At 46.7% G+C, this 16,685-nt stretch overlaps 6 protein-coding genes across 7 annotated transcripts; 2 read left to right on the forward strand and 4 right to left on the reverse strand.

The window, feature by feature from the left end:
* Positions 1 to 474: 474 nt before the first annotated feature.
* Pmar_PMAR000398 (transparent testa 12 protein, putative) lies at positions 475 to 2,573 on the reverse strand (the record flags this gene model as incomplete). Its single annotated transcript, XM_002776496.1, has 14 exons — positions 475 to 619; positions 677 to 767; positions 858 to 934; positions 983 to 1,082; positions 1,134 to 1,245; positions 1,293 to 1,381; positions 1,422 to 1,490; positions 1,538 to 1,706; positions 1,760 to 1,860; positions 1,902 to 2,024; positions 2,100 to 2,189; positions 2,236 to 2,309; positions 2,356 to 2,425; positions 2,478 to 2,573. 14 exons carry the CDS (start codon positions 2,571 to 2,573, stop codon positions 558 to 560), a joined length of 1,323 nt encoding a protein of 440 aa, XP_002776542.1. The 3' UTR covers positions 475 to 557.
* A 762-nt stretch (positions 2,574 to 3,335) lies between these two features.
* On the reverse strand, positions 3,336 to 5,420 carry Pmar_PMAR000399 (multidrug resistance pump, putative; the record flags this gene model as incomplete). Its single annotated transcript, XM_002776497.1, has 14 exons — positions 3,336 to 3,394; positions 3,446 to 3,536; positions 3,579 to 3,655; positions 3,716 to 3,815; positions 3,862 to 3,973; positions 4,018 to 4,106; positions 4,162 to 4,230; positions 4,300 to 4,405; positions 4,561 to 4,649; positions 4,804 to 4,893; positions 4,935 to 5,008; positions 5,053 to 5,122; positions 5,171 to 5,275; positions 5,319 to 5,420. 14 exons carry the CDS (start codon positions 5,418 to 5,420, stop codon positions 3,336 to 3,338), a joined length of 1,233 nt encoding a protein of 410 aa, XP_002776543.1.
* Positions 5,421 to 5,755: 335 nt separating this feature from the next.
* On the reverse strand, positions 5,756 to 6,665 carry Pmar_PMAR000400 (vacuolar sorting protein SNF8, putative; the record flags this gene model as incomplete). Its single annotated transcript, XM_002776498.1, has 7 exons — positions 5,756 to 5,855; positions 5,913 to 5,993; positions 6,041 to 6,153; positions 6,203 to 6,267; positions 6,314 to 6,413; positions 6,472 to 6,561; positions 6,612 to 6,665. The coding sequence occupies 7 exons, from the start codon at positions 6,663 to 6,665 to the stop codon at positions 5,756 to 5,758; spliced, it is 603 nt and encodes a 200-aa protein (XP_002776544.1).
* A 731-nt stretch (positions 6,666 to 7,396) lies between these two features.
* On the forward strand, positions 7,397 to 10,079 carry Pmar_PMAR000401 (nicotinate phosphoribosyltransferase, putative; the record flags this gene model as incomplete). Its single annotated transcript, XM_002776499.1, has 17 exons — positions 7,397 to 7,538; positions 7,589 to 7,718; positions 7,765 to 7,850; positions 7,905 to 7,972; positions 8,019 to 8,111; positions 8,156 to 8,257; positions 8,308 to 8,443; positions 8,488 to 8,635; positions 8,723 to 8,992; positions 9,056 to 9,138; positions 9,189 to 9,275; positions 9,319 to 9,364; positions 9,410 to 9,505; positions 9,557 to 9,667; positions 9,716 to 9,814; positions 9,885 to 9,950; positions 9,995 to 10,079. 17 exons carry the CDS (start codon positions 7,397 to 7,399, stop codon positions 10,077 to 10,079), a joined length of 1,848 nt encoding a protein of 615 aa, XP_002776545.1.
* Positions 10,080 to 10,972: 893 nt separating this feature from the next.
* Positions 10,973 to 11,943, reverse strand: Pmar_PMAR000402 (hypothetical protein; the record flags this gene model as incomplete). The annotated part of the gene is made up of 3 exons (XM_002776500.1): positions 10,973 to 11,197; positions 11,258 to 11,328; positions 11,388 to 11,943. 3 exons carry the CDS (start codon positions 11,941 to 11,943, stop codon positions 10,973 to 10,975), a joined length of 852 nt encoding a protein of 283 aa, XP_002776546.1.
* Positions 11,944 to 14,507: 2,564 nt separating this feature from the next.
* On the forward strand, positions 14,508 to 15,564 carry Pmar_PMAR000403 (hypothetical protein). 2 transcript variants are annotated; one of them, XM_002776502.1, is made up of 4 exons: positions 14,508 to 14,889; positions 14,936 to 15,070; positions 15,159 to 15,281; positions 15,335 to 15,564. In XM_002776502.1, the coding sequence occupies exons 1-4, from the start codon at positions 14,548 to 14,550 to the stop codon at positions 15,542 to 15,544; spliced, it is 810 nt and encodes a 269-aa protein (XP_002776548.1). In that variant the 5' UTR covers positions 14,508 to 14,547; the 3' UTR covers positions 15,545 to 15,564. The 2 variants fall into 2 exon arrangements, with proteins under 2 accessions (XP_002776548.1, XP_002776547.1); XM_002776501.1 differs by having other exon boundaries at positions 14,936 to 15,052.
* The last annotated feature ends 1,121 nt before the right edge of the window (positions 15,565 to 16,685 follow it).

Here is a 16,685-nt window from a genome sequence, read left to right on the forward strand (position 1 = left end):
TATTGTGGTAGTGAAATCCCAAGGTGCCAAGATTCTGTGACACCAGCACAGAACTCTTTTGAAAGAATCTGCATATCTCGGATGCACCCGATCGCGTCGAAGTGGCATGATGAGTCCTCATAATCAATATTCTCCGGATTGTACTTGTCGTTTCGTTTTCCATCTCATAACGAGTTTGGTAGTACCGTATTTTTGCCCCTCCTTCAACCACACATTGCCACTCGGACCTCCACGGCGCCAATAAGATATATTCCCACGACTATGTGATCACGGATTGAGATCGGACTGCGGATTCCATTAGTGCACTCCATTAAGCAACTCTCGAACGAGACCTTGGACGCTTTTCAGGATGATGTTAACATCTTTCGACAGGGGAGCCAACTGATAGTCGCAACTTTTCACGTCAGTAAACACTGAACAACTGTCATTCAACTCAAGACTGTAACTTCCAATTCTGAGAATTGAATTCTGCCGAAACTCGTGCTCCGTTCGAGCATCATGCTGCCTCCACAACAATCTCGGATCAAATGATGCCCCCTATTGCTCGACAGCCCTCACTATCGAAAACCATGTATTATGCGAAGCTGAGCATCTGCAACGTGTGTGGACCAGTCCGTACCTGCATTCAATGAATGAGATTAATGGGGCGGACTAAAAGAACGTTTGGAGAGTGTACATGCAAGTATCGTCGTGTATGAAGTAGCGATGATAGAGGCACCAACTGCAAAACCCATCCACATTCCATCGACACCATATCCTGCTTCAACCTATGAGGACAAGTAAAACGTGGTTACCTCAGAAGTGAAGGAAATTTCGGGAAATCGAGAATGTGAGATTTTGCCTTGGGACTGTCTTACCGATAGTAGATATCCAAGAGGTAACATGATAATATAATAGCTGATAATGTTCACTGGGACAGCATATCGTTGTATACCTATAGTTTGCAGTCTTGCCGAAAAGGATGGCGTTATTGAGAGCCCACCTAAACCTTTGAATACTCCCTGCAGACAGCTCTGAGTGAAGTCGAAGGGTAGGATAATGCATAGTAGCGGCCGTACTAGATATAACTCATAGGCCGCTACCTGATGGATGTTGAAATAGCTGTAAGCTGTTGGGGTGCTCGAGAAGCCCACATCGGGTTCCTTCTCGGCGTAAAGCCGGACTATTGAGTCTCTGAAGGTACATAGGAGAAGTACAACGACGATGATCATCGATCCACCAATCACGATGCCTGACTTGCAGTAACTGATAAGAGTAAGTACCGACTATTCTCATGTCACCCCCATGCATACAGTTTCGCCAGATGCAGATCACCAGCCCCAACCGCGCTCCCCACCTTAGCGCTGAGGCCAGTTTGGATGCCGTAGCTCAACATGAACATCTGTTATAAAGTTGTGTGAGCTCGATGAGGGACAGCTTACAATAACGAAGAGGTTGCAGATCGAAACATGTGCTGCCAATTGATTGGAGTCACGCAATAGACCGACGATCTGAAGGATACATCTACATTTTCTCCGAGGCTTAAGAGACTAGGTACCAGAGTAGCAATCTCATATGCCCACCATTCTGAGCATAAGGTAATCATAGAAGGTATACCAATCTTGAGGTATTCCCACCATCCATAGAACATACTCCAAGTGAATGTTGGTAGAGCATCTCGAGGTATAGCTGTGATAGAGGGATTCCACATAGCAAATATAATATATCTACACCCAAGATGATAATATCATCATATCGACACTTTACTACTACTACTCACAGTATGCCGAGTAGCCAACATCCCGTGAATGTGAGAGTCATTGCTACACCTGCACCAGCCAGACCTGATGATGGTGTAACCAATAGGTAACACCAGAGTACCTTCAACAGACATACCATCAATACGATGCTTTATAGCGTACATGGAGTGCTGCTGTTATAGCATATATCCAAGTACATATATGAGGATGATGATAACATAATAAAAACCTCATAATACAGTCGTATTGTATAGCAGGCCATATACCTATACTCGCACTATTAACCTGATAATGATATGACCATACAACGACAAGCAGTTTCACGGGACCTGAAACTTGATCACAGTGTAGCGTACTTACATATTTCATGGCGTGGTTGGCAATGATAGGATCTTGGCCAAAAAGAGTTAGGAAGACTTCAGTGAATTGTAGCAGTCCAAATAAAAGCGTCTGAGGATAGAAACAATCCATACTCAGAAGAGGTAAGGTAATCCACCGATAAAGCAGCCGCAATCATCATGCCACGAGCCATACTGGTTGCTGCTAATCTGTGATGGCCCTGGCCTCGACCTGATATATATTCTCAATACATTGCGTTTTAGGGAAAGGAACCAACTCTGCGAAACTAAAGTCTCAATAGCTTGGTTCATGCCATACCCACAGGATACACCACCAATGTTGAAGACCTGTCATGTGGGATTCTCACCATTCAGGTAAGGTTTGAGCTTGGCGGCTTACCAAAGTAGCTAGGCCGACTCCTGCTACCATATCTGCATCACCAACTCTACTTATGAAGTATACATTGATGGTTTGTGGTATGTAATTGAGCACCATGGAAACTACCTACGATAGGTGATACCTCGGTAGAGCAGCTAGTATGCTACTTGAGGTCCCCCGATACTCGCTAGAGACTTTATGCATGTCGCCAATCCCTGGGATTTGAGGCGATTAGGTGGGAGAACCAATAGGGGCTGTGGTAATTCATAGTTCATAATGAGTGTGGCAGATGAGAGAAACTAATGGTATCATATATAGGGATTATGGCTTATATAGGAGCTACAAACCTGCCAAGCCCTGGTGACGAACAAGACGCCATTAATCTCCCAAAGGAAGCCCTTACATCATTAACATGAGTGAGAATGGAAAGCAATACGGGAGCAGCGGAGAGGATCAGATCTTCATCATCTAGGGTATTTGAGAGAACGCTATGTGCACTTGGGCGTCGGAGCGACGCGTGTGAGGGTATAAGTGCGAGTCGTGAAGGACATGCACTTGATACTGCTGTTGCGTTTGTCTTTGGGATCAACCACTGAGCCAAGCTCCGCAAATTTCTCAGGACACGGCATTGTGTTGCTGATAAGGATTTGAACGCGACGTAGAAAGGCAGAAGAAACATGTGGGAGATAAGTCATACATTCATAGTGCTTCTTATGGGATAAACGGTAACAGCAGCAGGCAAGCATTATAACCACTCCACAGTAGGATCATGGCAGCGAGCGGTACACACCTTAAATACAGTATGCCGTATAGAGTTGGAATAGCTAATGAAGCATATCCCAACATGTTTGGGTGGCAAACAAGAAGGAGAAGGAGCAATCACAAAGCTCTCTTAATTCTAACGTGAGCCGCATCCATGTGCTTCGACCAGTCAGTACCTACTACTAAAAATAATGAGGAGGAGCTCAGTGGAATTACCCTCAACCTACTTCTGAGTATTATAGAATATGATGATGCTACACCAGCAACGCTGACAATGAACGCCATCCACATCCCATATACACCGAGCTCGAAATGTATCTGTGGGAGGTTACCAATAGAAGAGGAGTGAAGTCCTCCTACACAGAGGAGGTAACCCAATGGCAACATGCAGAGATAATACGAACAGAGGTTTACTACTGCCGCATACCGCTGGATACCTGATAATAGGCGACGATATCCATGAATCATAGAGAGTGATAGTAATGGCTACTACTCACCTAGGCCCTTGAAGACTCCTTGCATGCAAGCCTGGGCAAAATCAAAAACCTCTTGTATGCCAAGATAGGGGAAGATCAGAACTGTGAGGTATCCTGATACCTGACGTACACTTATTGCTACCATCGATGACGACGATGGTTATCACCTCTGGCTCGCGGGCCGCATAGAAACTCGCGATGGTGCTCCGGAAGGTGATGAGGGTGAGCTCAATAACGACAAGCATACATCCTCCCATAAGGGTTGCACACTTGCAATACCTGAGATAATACCGATTCATCATCGACCATACTGAAAAGCTGACATCCTCGCCAGATACAAGTTGCCAGAGCCCACCGCTGCACCAATCTTGGCACTGAGGCCTGCCTGTAGACCATAGCTGACCATGAACATCTATAAAGAGGCACAATAACACAGCATTCGAAGACGCCTCGGTACACTGTACTACCAGCACTGACACGTTACATACAGATACATGGGCAGCGAGCTGAGCTGAGTCCTGGAGGAGGCCGACTATCTGCCAAGTAAGTGAATGACGGTAGCAGTAGTGGGACTAGGTACCAGTGTAGCTATCTCATATGCCCACCATTCGGAGCATAAGGTAATCATAGAAGGTATACCAATCTTGAGGTATTCCCACCATCCATAGAACATACTCCGAGTGAATGTTGGTAGAGCATCTCGAGGTATAGCTGTGATAGAGGGATTCCACATAGCAAATATAATATATCTACACACATTATGATAATATCATCATATTGACACTTTACTACTACTACTCACAGTATGCCGAGTAGCCAACATCCCGTGAATGTGAGAGTCATTGCTACACCTGCACCAGCCAGACCTGATGATGGTGTAACCAATAGGTAACACCAGAGTACCTTCAACAGACATACCATCAATACGATGCTTTATAGCGTACATGGAGTGCTGCTGTTATAGCATATATCCAAGTACATATATGAGGATGATGATAACATAATAAAAACCTCATAATGCAGTCGTATTGTATAGCCGGCCATATACCTATACTCGCACTATTAACCTGATAATGAGTTCTAGAAGGGCTAGTGAGGGGAGCACTGACATAATCCATAGCATGTCTAGCCACCACAGGATCCTGGCCAAGGAATTTGAGGACGATCTCAGTGAATTGTAGGACGATGAATAGGATTGTCTGATAGCAGAGGTGGCATTATCATAGAGGTATTGATATACTGATAAGAGCAGGCCTATACACATCCCTTTGGCCATGTGTATCGAAGCCAACCGATGCCCACTGTTCCCACGACCTGGAGTATGAATAACATCTGCAGGAGCAAGAAGGTTTACTCACTCTGCGATACTAGAGTTTCTATTGCCTGGTTTATGCCATACCCACAGGACACTCCCCCTATGTTGAAGACCTGCATGATATCGTGCATGCTATAGCGATATACTACGAGAAGGCTCACTAGGTTAGCAAGACCAACTGCTGCTAACATGTCAGCGTCGCCCAATCTACTGATGAATAAAACGTTGATGGTCTGTGGTAGGTAATTCAATACCATTGATACTACCTGACAACATGCAGTTGTCCGCTATATGTGAATTGATGCCTACCTGCGGTGCTGCTATGATTGCCAGGTTGTAGATACATGTTCTCAGCTTCACTTCCTCCTCCCTTTCGGCGATGGGGAGAAGGCTTTCTGATGTGCCATTCATTGACGATCCCGATGTGGTAAGAAATAGTTCGACGATGAGTCGAAGGGATGGTATGGAGATATGCACCAATGCTCTCGATATTCCCTAATTTATCACACAACGAGGAGGCCGAGGAAACTGTGAACCAAAAGTGAGGGAACTCGAAAGGTGCAATGGTTGCGCAAATCATACATGGAGAGTATACAAGTATCTTTCCTGAGTGGTAGGGTCTATGTCTAGCCATACCAATCCTTCTCGCAATAATGATGATGATGCAATGTTAGTACGCTCAGGTGTCCAGTCTAGCTGCCTCGCTAACCTGTAATATGATATGCATCCGATATCGCAAGGTAGCATTACTCGCTGACGGATACGTGCCCTCCTCGGGAGACTATCAAGCTGATAGCTGCAGTCTGATCAGCATTGAAGGCATCTGGGACGGAGCTGATGAAGGTCCTACATGATGATGATGACACATATGAGAGTAAGCATGACGGTAATGCTTCCTACTACTTCCCTCTCTCTCCCCATACTATGCTCACACCTCCGGCACCTAGTACTGACAGTTCTGATATCGCCTTAGTCACATCTTCCCTAACAGGAACATCACTAGTTCATGAACCTTTTACTACTATTATCACCTGGAGATGGTATCGGACTTAGCAGCACGAACCTTCCTGAGCATTGCTAAACAGTCATCCATGTCCAATAGCCCACCATTATCCTCACGCGTTGTCAGACAGAGGGTTAGTATCTACCAGTGTCACACCTTCGGAGTGCATAGCGGCGATGTGCATCTCTACCTGCACACCTAGTTCGGCATAGAAGCGCCCGAGCCCGAGCATTGATCCAAACACTGACTTCGTGGCTAACACCAGTGTCGATGGATAATGATACCGATAGACCTTCCTTACACTGCAGAGGGTCTACACCCACTGATTGGCACATACCCAGGAACTGTGAACGGAAGATGGGATCCTTCTCTATCTTGGACCGATATTTCGTGGCGAATTCCTAACACGACAACGGTAACGCGCTGCTGCTGGTGCTTCTCTAGAGCGATGGTCGCTACCTGCAGCCTTGCCTTGAATGTATCACATTGTCCCTTAACTGTCTCTAGCCTAACTGTTTCTAAAGACTCACCGATACTCTCCATCTTTCTCTGATGATCATGAGGTTAGTTATCTATGATGCTCTACATAGTAGTACTACATTCTCCTGCCTTCGACGGGCTACTCCAGCTGCGCCCAAGCCACCACGACGCATTACGAATACCCAATAAAAACTAAGGCTTGGTTCGTGTAGTGTATGGTCGACCTTATGCAAGACAGGTCTAATCTAAGATACTGCTGCTTCATCAAATCCATGGTGCTACTATCGATGGAAGTATTGACCAACTTACTACTCACACAACAGGACGTCTATCGCAAACACGCATATCAGTACTACCGGGAGCAACCATTATCACTGTAAGCCTAGTTGTGTACTACCTACCAAAAACACTACCTTTGGTAGGTCCTGGAAAGGGCCTTCATCACTACTATTGGACCTCTTCATTATGCATCGCTTAGTCCACGATACATGATGAAAGCCCGTAGTAAAGCACTGTGATCGTCGTCGTCGTCAGTAAGGACGCAACTTGTCTATCATCACTAAGATTCAGCAACCGTGAATCGATGAAGAATTTATCATCACTCGACAGAATAGTGCAACAGGCTCAGAGGCTTCTTACGTTTGTGAGATTGGGATTCTAACTTTCAAATTCACTAATCTTAACGGATTAGTCAAGAAGGCCCATACGTCAGTCGTGAAGTCCAAAACAGCTATGGGCGAGCGCGATTTTTCGTGGCGCAGTGACACAATTATGATGGTATAGCGCAAGATTCATGTCGAAGATGATCTGTGGCAACAGGCATCCTGTTCCAGAGTTGAAGTGGGTCACCAGGAATAGGAGGATATGCTCGTGTTAGGAGGCTGCGGTGGTATTCCCTACATCAATGCTTCCTACTCCTATTACTCCTGCTAGTGGTCATCATCAGCACCACCATAGTGTGGACTTGAGTAATCAGAAGGATCTATCTAAACTACGCAGTAGCTCGTGCATTGCTAGAGGATATCAAGAAGATGAGGACGAATTAGGTAGTAGTAGCAGCATCGTCGAAAGAGTTATCCTCATTACTATAAGCCAGGCTCGCCTGGGTTGGCATGGGTCCGTCATGGGGGCAAGAGGTGTGATCCAAATATGGGCACACCCCATTCGGACGTTATAGAGTCCACATTAACAGACCTATATCAAATTACTATGGCATATGCTTATTGGTAGTAGCGATGTACCACAAGGTGATGAGCTACTACTGCTATTTAGGCAAGCAGCTAAGACCGAAGACCATGCAGTCTTTGACGTCTACTTCCGCAAGTGCCCCTTCAACGGCGAGTTCGTAGTCTGTGCTGGTAGGGACATATAACGACTGCACTAGTACTAGTATGGCTACACCCCTTTGGTAGGTATAGACGAGGTTGTGAGGTTTGTCAATACGTTCTGTTTCACTCCAATGAATATAGAGTATTTGAAGGTGAGTACTACTATTGCTACCCTCTGTTAGTATCTACATCGGGCAGACCCAACTTCCTACTGCATCCGATGAGTTCTTCCAATACCTCCTCACACTAGATGCTAAGGACGTTACCATACATGCTGTCAGAGAAGGCGACGTAAGGCGTGTATGCCGTCTTGCTCCTACATACCACACCTTTAGTTTGTATTCCCGCGGGAGCCGGTCCTACGTGTTGCTGGCCCACTCATTGTATGCCAGCTGCTGGAGACAGGCATACTCACTCTCCTCAACTTCCCCTGTCTTGTGAGTAGTATCGGCCTCCCCTTCCCTCTAATGAACTCTCCTTACTATAGATAGCCACACAGGCAGCGAGGTTACGTATAGCTGCTGGCGACTCGGCTAGGCTCATGGAGTTCGGTTGTCGTCGAGCCCAGGGTCCAGATGGAGCTCTCTCGGCCAGTCGCTACGCCTACATTGGAGGCTTTGATGGTAGTAGTACACCCCTTATCTATCCTAGTCCTACCATGCATCAGCCACATCCAACGTTAAAGCTGGTCATGCATTCGACATACCCCTGGGTGGTACACATGCTCATGCCTTCGTGACTAGCTTCCATGGACTTGAGGATCTTGATCATCCCTGCAGGCCACCAGACACGAGTAATTATAACCCCAACCCGAGGTATAAGTCTTGACTATCCTTATTAGATGATCCTCTTTCTGCTCGTGTAAGAAGCAAAGAATTTGAGCAGGCCTGCGTACGAGCCAGGATAGACCTCTGCATTGCCTTAGATTTGAGGGTACTAGCTTATGTCGTTCATGTTCTTGAACCCTTCGCACAGGTCGAGATGTGTAATGATGGCGAACTAGTGGCGTTTATACGCTACGCCCAGGCCTTCCCATCGGCCTTCCTTGCACTAGTTGATACCTTCGAGACTTTATCTTCTGGCATCCCCAACTTCATCAGTGTTGCCCTTGGTCTATGGAGGATCGCCTCTTCCAAGGCCATAGGGATACGTCTAGACAGTGGCGATTTGGCGTAGGTCCTCCTCCTCCTCCTCTCCTAAGCCCTCAGTCCTGCTCTATTCTGCATTCATCTCAGGTATCTCAGTATCAAGACTCGAGAGCTCTTCCTTCGTGCTGGTGATGCTTTCGAATCTGAGGGATTCTCCTTCATAAAAACCAGTGAGTGTTGGTATGTCAATTCATTGCTATCAATTGTGGTTTTCTTGTAGCTACTATAGTAGTATCCAATGATATTAACGAGGATGTGATGATATCCCTCAAGGAACAGAAGCATTGTATCGATTCATTCGGCATTGGTGAGAGAATTCTACTGCTTATCCATTGGACGTGTAATAGCAGGCACCAATCTGGTGACTTGCCAAGCTCAACCAGCACTGGGGATGGTGTGGGTCTGTATGTCTGCTACTTCACTTGAGCTCATTCTTGGTAGATACAAACTAGTTGAGTTGAATGATCAGCCTAAGATGAAGTTATCTCAAGACATAGCCAAACAGGGAATCCCATCGCGGAAGGCGCTATTCCGTCTGTACTACTATTATCGAATGCAACACTGTGTTATGACCTTTTGTTGTGGTAGTTACGGTATGGATGGTATCCCTATACTAGACTTGATGCAAGGGGTTGATGAGCCGGAGCCGAAGCCCCATGAGAGGGTATTCTGTCGCCACTTGTTCGACGAGCAAAAGAGGTAGTATATTCGACACTTGCTATCACGATCATCATTCACTCCTCACAGATGCTATGTGAGACCTGAACGAGTTAAGAATATGCTCGTTTGTATTTGGGATCATGGTATTGATAGACTTCTATCACCCGCACCATTTCGATGCTGTAGGTAAAGCCAGTCACCTGTCATTATCCCCTAAGACAGCAGGAGGGGACCGTCCGGACATCCATAGTGCCAGGGAACAGTTCGATAAGGTCAGGCGGTCCTTTAGACAGGATCATCTTAGGCCCGTTAACCCCACACCGTAAGTTCACACACTTCATCTTCATGTTGTATTGCGACGATAAGGTACAAAGTGAGCACCTCTGGGGAGTTCTTTGATTTCTATCGACAATTCTGGCAGGAGACGGTACCAGTCAGAGAGTTCAGTTAATTTTTATTAGATCATAGTTCTATTGATTAGACACAAACAATGCTGACGGTCGAGTTCGAGTCAGCAGGTTGTTCATGCATGACCTCAACACGCAGTAATCAAAGTCCAACGCGATGATACGGCTTAGTTGGACTAGCATCGATGCATATCAACTCACGAGGGATCAGGGCGAGGCAACTGCTTAGAGTGACCATCTATTCCCGGTATAACCCACTTCCACAATTACAGGAGCTCTCCAAGACACTGTGCGATGATTATTGTATCGAGATCGATGCACTTCCCGTTCTACCTCGTGTGAACTCTCCAATGTGGGATCGTTGTATGATAAACTTGTACCCCTGTGCTACGATAAGGAAAACCCTCCAAATTTCGTGGCAAACTTGATTGCACTATGGTCACTGCTAAGCTCTATACTCGAAGAAATCACAGAAACCTAACGCCTGCCTCTCTCACGAATGTACGTGTTCACTGACTACCCAGAATAGCCAGCCATGAGCATTCCCACGTATTAAGCAGCATATAGAGAAAACCCAATACCACCAGAGGTGCCTACTGCGAAACACTGATCATGTGAGGACTCAAAAAAAACCTCCTAGCTGTACTTTCAGCATGTGAACAGCATCAGTGAGCTATCACAAGCCAAGTGTGCTATGTAGAAGCTTGTCCTCGGTAACGCCCAAGATCTTGGCCGCCGCTGATATGCCCTGTAAGAAAGCAGTCTCTAGGCACACTACGTTGAGAATGCACGATGGGGTGACTATTTATAACATACTCAAATTTAAGAAACCTATGTTCTTAATTCTGAGCGAATGCATTTCAACACGACGGAAACGGCACCGGAAAAAGCGATCCTAAAAACTAGCGTTTCATAGGCTTCAGAGAACTCGCAAGAATCATACCGATAGCATAGCATTCTCCAAGAGAGGTATCTTCCTATTGCCAGCATAACTATAGCTGCCAGCTAGATATGTTCTATGTCGCCCGTTGGACTTAACCAAGGTAGATACTATGTTGAAGTAGTCTGTTGTAAGAACAGGACGAGTGAAGTAGGACGCCTTGCGAAGGAGCTCTTTAGGCTCTGGTGACACCAATCCAAGTGGTGCCCACGTCTGGATTACCTTGAAACCAGGTATCACTGCCACCATCTACTACTCACACTGCAGCACTACTACTATTACCACATCCTTCCCGTTGCTTTCTGTCTCACTCTTCAGTTCAGCGTCGCATGAGGGTAGATACACTGATACATCTAAGGAAGTGGTGGTTCCTACTGCTGCTGCCCATTCCCCACGTTCGCCCGGGTACTACATGCGTTGATCGGCTTGGTAGTGACTAACGGTTTCCAATTGGCAGCAGCAGAGGAATCGATGAAGAGATTAAGTCCAGAACGCCATGAAGTGTTGGTCACCTCGGGGAGCATGCGGAGGTCTCTGTGCATCCAGACCACACTACGCTCGTGCTTCAACCGCTTCAACAGAGCGGCCCTCTCAGCATCGATACTCTCAAGTAGCCTAGCGGCAGTGGGCGCTTCTGTGGCCACCACCACATAATCATAAACACTCAATAGAGCTTCCAGGTTGTCCACTTCGGTCGCTAACTTGACCGTAATCTTAGAATCCTCTACCAGCTTTTCCGCAAGAGTTCTAATCCCATTGCCAGCAAATCGTCTTATGCAGTTATCATCGCCCAAGTCACCCCATTTCCTCCAGAAATCCCTGGCATCACCCCAGTGGGCCCTCAAGAACTCCACTGCAACATCTGCAGGGCAAAGGGCAGCACTCTGCACGCTGAGGCTGCAGAAAATAGCCAGCCACGGAAGGAAAACACAGAAGATGAACTCATCGGAGTAGGCTCGGGATGCCATCCAATCGGCTATTGTTATATCCCGTAAATGCGTAGTAGCATTGGATGAGGGGATAGTGATAGTAAAATGGATGATATTGAAAATAGTGGATATTGTGAACAGTAGGCTCTTGAGAGAAGAGACTATCGGTACCTTCAATTTGATTGAAAAAAGCGAACCTGAGTACAAGAAGGCGTTGTGGCAGTTCAAGATTGGATACTACCGAGAGATAGGATCCAGTTACGGAATTCAAAAAAGGGTCTTCGTTGAGAGCCTTCGACTTTAGTGCACGATATTGACCAATCTGACTTCACGAAACTAATGCCCAGTACATAGCAGAGCCTAGTGAGCGTAGGGTAGTACGCCCCGCTGGTCGCTCTGTAGGGTACATCTATTGTCAGTGTAGGAGAGTACCTGAGCGCAATGTTGATAATGAAGACTGCTGTACTACTACTACTCCAACGACTGACTATATAGTCCTAGTTTGTCAGCACGCTCATATACGGTAACCTCCTCTATGGTGCTACCGACACCACTGCAGAGGGCCCAGGCAGTAGTGAGACCTAATATCGATATGAACCCTTCCAATCCGAATGATCGACGAAGTGAACCCCAAAGGCGGCACGATAGCACTGACAGTATCACGGAAGGTGGTAATCCCCGACCTCAGCGATAATGTCCAATACGTGGTGCACTAACGGTAACTACTACCTGCCAGCCCCGATCCAATGACGGCAACTCTCTTTCCTGCTAGTGGAGTAGCAGTAGAGACCTCAGTGTCAGACGACGCAGCAGTGAGAGGGGAGTAGCGCTGTCCTACTGGGTGATGATGATCGGTGGGCATTTAACTATGAGAGGAAGATGCTAATAAGAAGTCCACAGCAGCAAAGCCTCAACTAGTCTTAAAGGGACCACTCAAGATGGACATGAAGAACTGTTCATGAACTGTTTGGAGTATGATGTACTTGTGGACTCCGCATCAATGCTCCCGGAGAATGCTTAGCAAGATGCTCACAGACCGTGCCTATAGGAGAGCCATTCACAGTTCACGAACAGTATGCAGCTAACGGAGTGATTGAGTTGGGGTGGAATATAGGAGGACCACCCTACAAGATCAACACCTTTATTACTGCCTCGCTATAAGCATCGTACTACGATGCTCACCAAGCCATCACGGAACGGACAAGGGGAGCTACTACCTCCCCTTGTTCGTGCCATGACCGCTTGGGTTGGATGTTGGACCAGTTCGAAAAGCGTAGAGCAATGATCATATGCTAGAATAGAATATATGTAGTCCGAAAGATCCTGGATCTTCGAGAATCCCCCACTCATCGCCAAGCAGTGTTTCTATCACACGCATGTAGAGATAAGCGGTATATGTATGTCCATAATCAATACTCTTCTGAGGAGACCAGGACGGGGCCGCGCTCGGCGGCGGTGAAGAGTTATTCCCGACACTAGTGCATGCCCAGAATCATATTTCTCCAGCCTTTGGTAAGCATGTCATCCTCGTCAGCTACGAACCCCCAAGGATAACCAGGCTGAAGCAACTCCAAGACTAATTGGGCCACCCGAGACTCATCATCAATGGTATCATGCGATGTGCTTATACTTTCTATAACGAAACAAGTAGCCTCATCGTCGGAAGGATTGGTGTCTCCCATAATTGAGCAGATTCTCAAACCTTTACTCTAAAATGCACTTTCCTATCGATTCAGCGTGGCCGCTACGTCGCTCCGCCAAAAATACAAATCTCATTGTGATGGTAATGTTCATACACGCATCGTGTGAATATACATTGAATGGGGAATCGGCTGGGTTAGACCACGGTAGGCTCAGCGCAGTTCCACGCAGTGCCTGAGAGTAAACCTATGGGTGACGACTAAGCCTGCACGTTCAAGGTGAGTTGTTTGCTTCCATGCAATAACTGCATCCTTATTCGCAGAGTTCACGTGAGCCATATAGTTTGTAGAGGATTATTGACGTTATTCATTGAGACGTTGCAGGAAGTAGCAACAAGGAAAGCGCTGGCTCGGACCGCTGTAGACCCCGCGTCACCATTACGCAGGCCCTCACTTTCATATAACTTGGCAGGAGGTTCGAGTGCTCGAGTTATGTTATCAACTCTGCTACATTTTTCAGGCTGTGCTTCAGGACAAGGTATGTTCACCCTGGGCTTACCAGGTAGCAGGTGCTGGCATGCTGCCGGTGTTGAATTGAAGGATCATCTCTCACATAAAGGCTCTGTTGCTGATGCTAGGGCACTGGAGGATAAGATTAACGACGTGTTACTTCACCAGGCTTTAATACAGAAGAATCGGCAAGTTTGGTATCGGGTTATCGGCGCTCCTCGGGACCCATTTCGAGAGGTGTGCCTGATACCAGTCGAGCAATAGTTCCAAGGCTCAGCTCTTCGTCTGGGTGATGAATAATCTACTACTCGCCCGCTCCCCCATCGGGTTCTAGCAAGAGGTCGCGGGGAAAGTATTTGCCAATCATACAGCAATCTCGAGAAACGTCAATGAACCAGCATTAGTGTTTTGTAGGGAAGGTATCCTCACTCGTCTGCTATCTTGTGTGAGCTCAGTTTGTATTTTCTAGAAGTTTGTCCAATCTCATAATTTCATGCCCACTAAAAACCCAGGCCCATCAAGAACGACTACTAGCAGCTCCAGCTGCAAATTGCACTCATACTGCCGTTTACGATTTTGGCTCACCTTTGCCCTTGTGCCGATATTGAGCATCCTTTTCTATGGAATAGCAGCATTTTATGTCAGCTCACGACCTCTCAATGCTGAGGGTGTGAAGAATGCAGTAGATCAAGCACGACAGGTGTGCCGTCTTGATGGGACTAAACCTACTTGTCGTGAAGACAAGAGGTACGAGTTGGAGATGAATCGTGTGTACCCTTCGGAGTATGGTCTTGCATCTTTACAACAACATAAGGCTAGGAATGTTTTTAATGAGGTAAGACGCCCCCTCGATGACGTCACTTAATCCATGCCGCGCTCAGTGTCCGAGAGGTCACTACCTTGTACCGGTATCGGAGTCTGATGCTGGCCGGGGGTTCTTCAGACAGTCCTTGTATGTTGATCCTGAGGATGACTGCAGACTTTGGGAGCTGGAACCAGTAAGCAGCTGGGAAGCTGTAATACTCCTGCTCACTTTACTACCATCGCAGCTCTTAACTGCTATTGCTTCCGACTTAGTGTCTGCGCTTGTGACCATCTGTGTAGGTACGTACAAGTCTGTTCCATGATCCCTACGAACTACTCAAAATGACGAGTTTGAACCCCGACTGCTCCTCCGCAGAGATCGAAGTGAATGCTGATGCTATGTTAGATTCGGGCGTTATTCAGGTGAGTGTTTACGATGAGTGATGATGATGATCCTGACGAGGCTCTGCCATCAGGTCAACAACCAATCGAGATTGGGTAGCTTCAATTACATGGATCCGTGGATCTCCCCGATTCAGCACTTCACATACGATGTGTTGCCTTGTGCTTTATATGCTATTTCGAAGGAGCCTGAGACTGTTCCTCGCCGAACCTGTGTGTCATCCGTGTATCGACAACAGCAAGAGGGAGGAGAGTTAACGATGCAAGAAATACTCTCGTCTTGATGGGTCCCTCGCAATTTCCATTAATAAGGCGCGTTGGGTTCCCTAGTGATGTAGAAGCGCCTTTGGTCGTGCTATCGGCAGCGAGTCGTATCAAACCCCTACACTCTCGGCTACTCCTCAATAAATGGTAATAGTATTCAGTGAGAGATGGTATTCAATGATAACAAGACTGACGGTGAACACGATTTTATACAGATGGTTTCTCACGCACATAATTTTCGAATACTATTCCTTGAGCCTATTCTCACATTAGTGTTGACGTATCGTTCGAACATCGAACCTCACTGACTGAAGCTCACTTTCATACCAGCTTAACTGTTCTCTATCGTCAACACTGCCGCGCTGCCTAATGGCGAGTCCCAGTGGATCGGCTATGTGCCTCAGAATACACTATGCAATAGAACTTTTCGTACCGTGATTGTTCCTGTTATAATTCACTATCGACGGAGTATTATTATATTGTAGCAGTATGTCGTTAGTGAATCCTTTGTACGCGGAGTAACGCGAGTTCGATTCCCAGGACGGCCATTTTTTAGCGATTTCGTCGTGTCGCGAGAGAGAAAGATAATCTTGGCGTGACGCAGGCCGTAGTGCCACGCAAGTTCAACTGTCACTTGATGTTCGATAGCAGACTTGAAGTCTCAGAATAGTTGCTGTACCATCGGGGTATACCAGCCAAAGTGGCACTCCGTAAGAATGTCGATCCTATTGGAAGTCTGAATATGAATAGTGGGTTCCATCCATTGTAGCGTCGTCGTTCGTTACATTGCATAACAACGACTACTACTAGATGGATTAGGAGCAGCAACTTCGAGGGAGCGTCTGTGCTTGAAGTAGTTATCAGTATGCGAAAGATTCATGATAAACTTGTCTAAGAGATGGTATCGATTGAGGTTATCTTCGTCGTTAAATGGCTGAATCCTTCCACGACAGTGACCTCATATGCGAGTATTGCTCGGCTCCCTTTGATAGAGCTGATCACTCTCCTATGGTGGGCTAATAGACACCTATATCTAATTCATAATCACACTGTTGTCCATAGTTACTGTCCGTTTGCGGTCACAACCTGTGTGCCCTCTGCATAGAGGAACTTGCTCGGTCACGAGGTGTGGGGAGAATGATGTGTCCCTTCTGTCGACAA

Source organism: Perkinsus marinus, assembly GCF_000006405.1.
Source record: "Perkinsus marinus ATCC 50983 genomic scaffold scf_1104296953336, whole genome shotgun sequence".
NCBI classification, from domain to species: Eukaryota; Perkinsozoa; order Perkinsida; family Perkinsidae; genus Perkinsus; species Perkinsus marinus.